Genomic DNA, 10,000 nt, shown 5'->3' with positions numbered 1-10,000 from the left:
ATTTACTCACACACACACACACACACACACACACACACACACTCACAGAGATTTACTCACACACTCACACACAGATTTACTCACACACACACACAACTGCTTGATGCAGGGTCTGCATTCCCTGCATCAAAGTGCTCAAACACACTCAAACACACACACACACACACACACACACACAGTGGTCAGTGGTTTAACAGTGCTGACTGTGTTTCACTAAAGCACCGGCCTCATTCTCCTCTCACAAATACTGTCTATCAGCTACTAACAGGAGTCCCCAGAGAGAGGATGAAGTTATCACACACACACACACACACACACACACACACACACACACACACACACACACACACAAACACTGCCCATCAGGTACTACCAGGAGTCCCCAGAGAGAGAGTGAAGTCATCACACACACACACACAAACACTGCCCATCAGGTACTACCAGGAGTCCCAGGGGAGAGAGGGCCTGGTTAATACCAACCAGGAGATCAGTGAAGTCATCGCATACACACACAGGAAAGTCTGGCTAACACTAAACAGACGGAGTGGTGTGTGGTGTGTGTTGTGCTGCGGTGCTGTGGGCTCAGCCACAGAGGCCGTTGTGACTTCCTGTGGACCCGGGGGTCCATAAGAACACCCACCATGTTTACAAGTGCCCCCCCTGTGTGTGTGAGTGTGTGTGTGTGTGTGTGTGTGTGTGTGAGTTGTGTGTGTGAGTTGTGTGTGAGTGAGTGTGTGTGTGACATGTTTACTGCTATTCAGACCTGGAGGGGCTCCCTGCCTACTGAAGCCATCTTTATTTAATAACGAGGAGAAATTGAGAGAGGGAAAGCGAGAGGGAGAGAGAGAGAGAGAGAGAGAGAGAGAGAGAGAGAGAGAGAGAGAGAGAGAGAGAGAGGGAAAGCGAGAGGGAGAGAGAGAAAGACAGAGAAAGAATAAATCAAGACTGCAAACCAGTGACTCATCACAGCTCTGTAATCAAAGTAAATCAATGACTGCTGAGAAGACAGCCTCCAGTGTGACAAAAAAAAAAACCTGTGACTCACGAACCTCACAGATCAACTAATTGACTAAGCTAGCATTGATGCTGCTCAACTAGCCATTACTGCCCAAAGCTAATCACCAATGCTAGCAGTACCAACTAGTCATTACTGCCCGAAACTAAGCACCAATCTAGCAGTACCAACAAGCCATTACTGCCCAAAGCTAATCACCAATGCTATCAGTACCAACTAGCCATTACTGCCCAAAGCGAATCATCAATGCTAGCCATTACTGCCCAAAGCTAATCACCAATGCTAGCCATTACTGCCCAAGCTAATCAGCAATGCTAGCCATTACTGCCCAAAGCTAAATCACCAATGCTAGCAGTACCAACTAGACATTACTGACCCAAACTCACATGGAAAAGGCTGGGAGTGAAAAAAGAATCATCCAGCTTCTTCTCACTCAGAACCATATTACTGACCAAAACCAACCCAGCACCAATGCTACCCATACAAACCAGCCATTACTGACCCAAACCATCTAACACCCAGTTCAACAGCAGCACACAGGGGGTGATTAAGACCTGTACACCTGTACAGCTGTGCAATTAGAACCAACCCACCCAGACTTACCTCTGATTTGGTGGACGCGTTGTCGTCCATGTCCGAGTCGTTTGGGTCCACCAGCTCCTGGAAGGGTGGGAGCATGGGGGCCTTCCTCCTCTCCGCCTCCCCCTCCCCCCGGGTCAGCTTCCCGGGCCGGATCTGGGATTTGTCCCTGGGCACTTTCTTATCCGTGTGGGAATGCTGGAGCATCTGCGGCGAGCCAAGCACCGGCTTCCCCTGGCCCTCCGACGGGAAGCCCTTCTTCCGCTTTTTGGTCACGTGATCCTCCCCGACCACCGTCTCCCCCGGGGGCCGCTTGACGACCCCCCCAAACCCCCCCTCGGGCCGCGGCTCCTTGACAAGCCCCTTGGGCTCCTTGAAGCCCATCTTGGGGGGGTGCTGTTCGTCCCGGAGGGGCTGGCTCTGGTTCTGGTTGTCTTTGGGTTTCTTGGAGGAGGAGGAGGAGGAGGTGGTGGTGGTGGTGGAGTCTTTGGAGGGCTTGCCCGTGTCCCTGCTCAGCTCCCTGAAGGCACTTTTGGGCTCCTTAGAGGCGCGGGGAGGTTTGTCGCGGTGCTCCTTCACCGGCTTGGCCAGCTTGGTGGAGGAGGTGGAAGAGGAGGAAGAGGAGAGGGTGAGCGTGCCGCTGCTCCGAGAACCGTCCTGAGCGTACACACACACACACACACACACACACACACCCGTGCACACACACGTAAAAAAATATCAGAGAAATTATTAGTGTTATTAAAATGAGAGATATTCTTACATTTTGCAATCTCAAATAGATCTAATTTTTATTTGTTGTACATCCATTTCATGAAACTAATTTCTGCCGTTTTCCCACAGACCACTCCGTCCCATCCCCTCCTCCCGTTGGTCTCTTTGGCTCATCAGTCAGGGGCTGAGTTCAGTTTATGATGGATAACTGCAAGCCAACTTAAGCACACCAACACCACACACACACACACACACACACACACACACAAACAGACACGCACGCACGCAAGCATGCACACACACACACACACACGCACATTTAATTGGGGATTTGGACATGGTTGAGATGCTGAAGATGAGATTTAAGATCATGACACCAGTATCTCCCACTGTGGCCAGAGGCCATTCCTGAGCAGCCACTGCAGCTGTGCACACAGGCAGCTGGGTAACACACATCTGCTTCATCAACAATAATAAACAAACAAACAAATAAACAAGTGCTGAGGGTCATACGGTGAAATGTTGAGGGTCATAGGTGATTCCTGATGGGATATCTCCTGGGTCTTTCAGTTTAATTAGGTGATTACATGCATTCGGAATGAGAAGATGAATGTGTTCAACTTGCAGACACACTTGCTAGCCATCCCATCATTCCGAGGACGTGAAGAGCCTAACTAGCCGTCCCTTCATTCCGAGGACGTGAAGAGCCTGACTAGATGTCCCTTCATTCCGAGGACGTGTGAAGAGCCTGACTAGATGTCCCTGAAAAGTAGTGCCATCAACCGAGTAAAAAAGGCATATTTGTGATATGTGGAGTGTGTGAAGTGTGAATTTGATTTGTGATATGTGTAGTGTGTGTGTGAAGTGTGAATTTGATTGGTGATGTGTGTAGTGTGTGTGTGTGTGTGTGAAGGGAATTTTAAAACGGATTGGGATGAAGACGCAGCGAACCAGGGAAGGAGAGACGGACATGTGCGGAGGGACCTAGAGACACGTGTAGTGTGTGTGACCTGAGGACGGGTCGAGAGTGTTTCCTGCCGGTCGTCAGGGGCGAGGGGTGAAGGGGGTGTGGGGGGTATTATGTCTAGTCAGCCACAGTGTCAGTATTTCATTGATGCTGTAAAACCATTAAGACGTCTAGACAGCCAGGGAAGTTACGACCTGCCCAAACTGCCCCAAAAAACCTTTAACTTCATCAGACACTGACCTTTAACCTTCACACATAAAACACACACACAGGCACACACACTCTTTACGCCATCAGTCACTAACCTTTAACCTTCACACATAAATCTGTGTCCCCTCTTCAGCCTCCACACACACACACACACACACACACACAGCCCAACAGTCGGAGGACATAAGTGGACAGAGAATGACACTGCAGGTGGTGAGTGCCACATGGCAGTATTGCCAACATTGTGGTGTGCCAATCTGTACTCAATGGTTCAAAATGATTATTCCCCAGTAAATTAGTATTTTTCCTTAAGTGAAATCTGTACTGCGTTAGTGGGTGCCATCAGCAAAATTTTGATACGTACTTGTAAAAGAAACAATATTGTGGCATTCAGCCTACAAACATAGACTTATTTGTAGTCTGTAAGATCACTTTTGAGAGGGTCTCTTTTCTTAAATCACGTGAATTCAGCGGTCATAGTGTATTTTGGCAACCTTTTCATATTGTGGTGGAAGTATTTCTCATATTTTATAAGTTTCTGTATACAAAATGCAACCCTTATAAAATACAATCATGGCTGAACAAAAGAAGAAGATGTATTCTAGGAAAGACATTTTCAAAGAGTTATACTAAGCAATACAGCTGTAGAACTTCTGTATGCCCCATATAGCAAATGTTGTCTTGAGGTTTGTCATCTAGTAATAAATGAACACAGCCTGTATAACTCAAGTTTTATTATGTACTAATGCAGGACTAAAAGATCGCACCAAAACACTAAGACACAGCCCGAGTCATGAGCAGTCTGAACTTAAGTCTGAACTAAAGAAGGAAGACCTAGAAGACCATCACAGAAACGTACCCAAATCTGTTGGTGGCAGCCATTTGTAAACTAAGAGCAGATGCGACAAGGTTACTTTATCCATCAACGTCAAAAGTCAATTGTCTTCATATAGTAATTTTGTAGACGTTAAAACACATTCCCAATCGCATGTGCACACTTAAATAAAGGTACAATGAACCGAGCTTCCCTATTGGTTTCCGTGTCACTGCAGCTATAATATCGAGCAATCAGCGCAAGCGTATCACCGCGGTCCATGTTGGTAAGCAGGAGGCCAAGTTATGACACATTTTTCCTTATTTCTCGACTTACCGCAAATATTCTATTAATTGATTAAGATTGCAAGTTGACCCCAAGTTCGTATGAATGAGTCATCATATTCATATCGCCGTATTTCCACCACATTTTCGTATCAATTCGTACGAGTTGGCATCACTGACATGGTCTTAACCTCTCTTACAGAATCTCATGCCTGCTCTTCAACGATGCCACCCCGCCCCCTTAACACACACAGCATCATAGAGGGGTGATATACCCTCATCTTTACCATCACTAGGGGTAGAGGGATGATATACCCTCATCTTTACCATCACCAGGGGTGTCTGTCTACGAGAACGCTGTCTGTCTGTCTACCGGAACCTTGTCTGTTTATGAGAACAGAAGAGAGGGGGAAGAGAGGAGAGGAGAGGGGGAAGAGAGGAGAGGGGGAAGAGAGGAGAGGGAGAGGGGGAAGAGAGGAGAGGAGAGGGGGAAGAGAAGAGAGACTGAGGGGGAGAGAGGAGAGGTAGAGGGGGAAGAGAGGAGAGGAGAGGGGGAAGAGAGGAGAGGGAGAAGAGAGGAGAGGTAGAAGAGAGGAGAGGGGGAAGAGAGGAGAGGAGAGGGGGAAGAGAGGAGAGGTAGAAAGACAACAGCGTGCTGGCGGCTCGTTTCTGCGTTTGTTTAAGACGACGGCGAGGCAGAGTGGGAGACACAGACTCACTGACCCCCCAGTCTGTCAGTAATCCATCACACACAAAGGGCTGTTTGGATACCAAACCATTTCCATGTGCACCATCTCCCCGGTAACCCCTGATGGACGCGCACACACACACACACACACACACACACACACACACACACACACACACACACACACACACACACACACACACACACTTTAGTCACTAAGGTAAGCGATACGACCACCAGGACCAAGAATAACACTTAATGGAAACAGCATGGCCATCTATGGCTTCGCATGATTTCCTAACAATACAGGGAACACCAGCGGACCAGCAGGCACGTGTAACACTACATTACACTGGGGCCGAGCCTCCTGCACCGTCACCTTCCAAATCTATTTCTCAAAAGAGTGTTAACATTTCACATGCCGTGGAAATGCTCCCAGTGGCTTCACGGCTCCACCTGACAGAAACACTCCTGAAGAGGGCTGGTAGCGCAGAGGACCTCACTTCCCACAGAACCAGAACAGAAAACAGGACCAAACTGGTCATATCGGTGAACCTTCCCCAGTTAACACACACACACACACACACACACACACACACACACACACACACACACACACTCACACTGAGATGTTTCTGAGGAGAGAATTCCTGTTCGCTCCTAACGCCATTCCACTGAGAGTCAAGACCTCTTGCGGCAGCTGAATAAAAACACAATAAAACTACACACACACACACACACACACACACACACACACACCACACACACTGAGAGTTGAGACCTCTCGTGGCAGCCAAGACATACTCTGCTTAAGCCAGAGTTTAACATCAAGAAAAAAATCCAGCCGGTTAAACAGCCTCGACATCTTTGAACTTGGCAAATGCGATGGCTTAACGCAGACGCTTTGAAGATATGGGAATTCTTTGTGGGAGGGGTGAGGCAGAGGCCACAGAGTGAGTGTGTGTGTGTGTGTGGATGGGGGGGACGTGGGGGTTTGACTTTAGGGTTGAGCCCGGGGGGTAACTGAGGGGGTGTTTCAGGAGTTTAGGGTTAACAATCGGACGGAACTGAAAATCCTTACTGACCTTTGACCCCGGAAAGGGCTTGCTCTTCTTGAGGTCGGGGAAGGTGAAGGTGAGGGAGCTGCTGGGCAGCGTGGGCAGCTTCAGGTGCTGACCGAACAGAGACGTCGAGCCCTCCTGCATGACCATCACCTGGGGGGGGGGGGGACACATGATACCGGTGAAGTACAGGAAAACAGAATAAAGAGAAAAACAAAAGGGAATGATGGAAAAAGAGAGAGGAAGAAAGATCAAAAGAAACCAAGAACAGAAGATGGTAGATGATAGTAAAGGAGAATGAATGTGTGTGTGTGTGTGTGTCAGCATATATATGTGTGTCTGTCTTGTGTGTGTGTGTGTGTGTGTGTGTGTGTGTGTGTGTGTGTGTGTGTGTGTGTGTGTGTGTGTTCTTACTTTTGAATCTTCTGAGCCCCTTTTGTGAGGATCACGTTGCTGTTTGGGAAGCAAAAGAAAAGTATTAAAAAGCAACACCATATACAAACCCTAGCTTATGTATGCACACACACACACACACACACACACAGACGCCCCATCAGTGTTCCAACACAATCAGGTAAATTGGGCCACTCCCATATTGCAAACCTTAATTAATATTAACCACACTAATGAATGGGCTTCAATTAAAGTCAAACCCTCCAATCACTGGCTTTGATCCTGGGCATGCCTCATCTGAAGACCAGTCAGGGGAGAAAGGGATGATGTCATGCAGTCGCACTCAAAGCCATAAAACATCCCACATTGCAGGAAGGACCCAGGGAGAGAGAGAGGGGGGGGGGGGGGGAGAGAGAGAGAGAGAGGGAGAGAGAGGGGGGGGAGAGAGAGAGAGAGGGGGGGGAGAGGGAGGGAGAGAGAGAGAAGAAGGGAGGGAGGAAGAGAGAAAGAGAGGGATAGAGAGAGAGAGGGAGAAGGAGGGACAGAAGGAGAGAGAGAGAGAGAGAGAGAGAGAGAGAGAGAGAGAGAGAGAGAGAGCGAAAGAGACGTGGCTTCTCTTCTTAGCTAATTGAATGGGGCTGGCAGGAACCACAGTCAGGAGAGAAGGTTTCCGGGACTGTGTGTGTGTGTGTGTGTGTGTGTGTGTGTGTGTGTGTGTGTGTGTGTGTGTGTGTGTGCGCAAGAGGGGGGCACAAGAGCACCACACAGAGTAAATAAAACCCACTTAGCTCTCATTCATGACAGACACTGCAGTGTGTGTGTGTGTGTGTGTGTGTGTGTGTGTGTGTGTGTGTGTGTGTGTGTGTGTGTGTGTGTGTGTGTGTGTGTGTGTGTGTACCCAAGGCCTGTCTAGGCTCAGGCTGATGAATGGCCAGGTTTGGAGGGGTCCACCCTCAGCCTCTTCAGTTACTTATTATCTTGGCAGATGAGGGTTAACTAAACACACACACTTTAGTCCTGACCATGGCTGTGACTGTGTGTGTGTGTGTGTGTGTGTGTGTGTGTGCCCACCCCTCCGGCCTTGAGCAGCTTCTTCCTGAACTCCTCCGTGGGGTTATTAAAGGTCAGCTTCTCACAGCGCAGGTGATTGACAGGCGGGTGGCCCTCCAAGTGCAGGAACAGGTCGTAGTCAAAGCGCACTTTCTTAGGTTCCTCCTGGAGAGGGAGAGGGGGAGAGAGAGAGAGAAGGAGAGGGAGAGGGAGAGAGAGAGAGGGAGAGAGGGGGAGAGAGAGGAGAGAGAGAGAGAGAGAGAGAGAGAGAGAGAGAGAGAGAGAGAGAGGGAGAGGGAGAGGGAGAGGGTAAGGAGGGAGAAATCCAAGAAGATCCGTGAACTTTCATGTATTGAAGTATCCTCAGGTTCTGCACTATGGATTTCATGACTGACTTTCCTCATCTACCCTATTAATGTCTCTGGTTCTCTCTGTGTGTGTGTGTGTGTGTGTGTGTGTGTGTTTTTTTTTGTGTGTGTGCTGATTAAGAGAGTCATGCCGTGTTGGATGGACCACAAACTGAATGCAGGTTAATAAATACTGTGTGTGTGTGTGTGTGTGTGTGTGTGTGTGTGTGTGTGTGTGTGTGTGTGTGTGTGTGTCATACCTTATTTCTGAAGTAAACCTCAATGGGCAGGATAAAGCCGGCGTATCCCGACTCCTCCAATTTATAGGGAGGTTCCTTGCACACTAAAAAGGACAGAGGATTCATTAACACTACCACACATTAAAAGGGAAGAGTCTTGCACACTAAAAAGTACACATGGCAAATAGGGAAGTGGGCTCATTAGCACACTTAACTACACTTTACACAGAGGACGCTTGTACACTTAAAAGGACGGAAGCTTCATCAGCACTGCTACAATGTACATGAACCCTTGCTTACTACAACTACTACTACGCAAGGGATCGTTCCACGCTAACGAAGACGGATTACTTAGCAACACTGCACTTTAGGTGAAGGACACTTGCACAGCAAAATGGTTGCAGGATTAATACAACACTAGACACAGAGGACAGGGGGCACATGATCAGGATCAGTTTATTCAGAGCACCCTTGCACACTAAAGAGGACGGATGAGTCATTATCACTTTTGCATGATCACAGCCACCACATGGCAACACTAGAATGGGGGGGGGGGGGGGGGGGGGGGTCGGGTCAGGAAGTGAGGGGAAAAACAGCATAATTTCCCAATGCCCCCAAATGAATGTAATCAGCGTGTGTGTGGAGCATTAGGAAGCCACACACACACACACACACACACACACACACACACACACACACACACACACACACACACACACACACACACACACAAAGCCTCTGCTCTCTGTGATCTCATCAACAGGCCCCATTACTTAGGCAACATCACCAGCAACTAAATGTGCATGAAATTAGGCATGAACAAAGCACTGGAGCCCTGATGAGCACACACACACACACTCACACACACACACTCACACACACATTCAGGCACTCCTATAAACATAGGCGTGCGCTCACACACACACATGCACATGCATGCACACACACGCTCTCAGCACAGTGTGACTATCCCCAGGAGACAGCAAGGTGTTGCATACTCAACTCAACACACTCGCTGACAAAACTCAGGCACGATTCTCCTTCTTAGCAATCTAATTACCCACAAGTGCTGAAGTCTTGTCTATACACACACACACACACACACACACACACACACACACACACACACACACACACACACAGCAGCTTGTAAGATTCAAGGTTGTCATCCCAGCTTGGCAGGTAAAGAGACGGAATGGTAATATAACAGTGATAAGTGCTGATATCTCACTCAGACACACATACACTCACTCAGACAAACTCCCCCACAGGAGCTAATTAGAGCCCGAAGGACACACACACACACACACACACACACACACCTCACCACCACAACACAGCTCAACACACCACAACACAACACAGCTCAACACCACAGAACATGACTCAACAAACAACACAACAACAAAACACAACACAGTGGCAATCAACCTTTAGATGAACAAATATAATGGCTACACAACACAACAGCACCACAGAGCAACAACCCAAACAACACAAACAAAAACAAAATACACACTTTAGCAGCACAACCCAACTATGTAACACAAAAGCAACACAGCACAATATGACATCACAAAAGAGGAATGGGAAAGACTCAACACCACCGAAAACACAAACACACACACACACACACACA

The 10,000-nt window shown here is 48.3% G+C and overlaps 1 protein-coding gene across 2 annotated transcripts in view; it reads right to left on the bottom strand.

Moving 5' to 3' along the window:
* mllt3 (MLLT3 super elongation complex subunit) overlaps nucleotides 1–10,000 on the bottom strand; it is a 46,015-nt gene that overhangs the window by 15,615 nt on the left and 20,400 nt on the right. For both annotated transcript variants that reach the window (XM_031585218.2, XM_031585217.2), the window contains exons 3-7: nucleotides 8,383–8,465; nucleotides 7,797–7,940; nucleotides 6,747–6,785; nucleotides 6,357–6,485; nucleotides 1,619–2,251 (exon numbers count right to left, since the gene is read on the bottom strand). In XM_031585218.2, coding sequence (XP_031441078.1) covers nucleotides 1,619–2,251; nucleotides 6,357–6,485; nucleotides 6,747–6,785; nucleotides 7,797–7,940; nucleotides 8,383–8,465 — 1,028 coding nt within the window. The remainder of the gene's footprint in view (nucleotides 1–1,618; nucleotides 2,252–6,356; nucleotides 6,486–6,746; nucleotides 6,786–7,796; nucleotides 7,941–8,382; nucleotides 8,466–10,000) is intronic.

This window comes from Clupea harengus, chromosome 18 (assembly GCF_900700415.2).
Source record: "Clupea harengus chromosome 18, Ch_v2.0.2, whole genome shotgun sequence".
Classification (NCBI taxonomy): Eukaryota; Metazoa; Chordata; class Actinopteri; order Clupeiformes; family Clupeidae; genus Clupea; species Clupea harengus.
The sequence above is the reverse complement of the archived record's forward strand: the minus strand, read 5'-3'. Positions and strand labels throughout refer to the sequence as shown.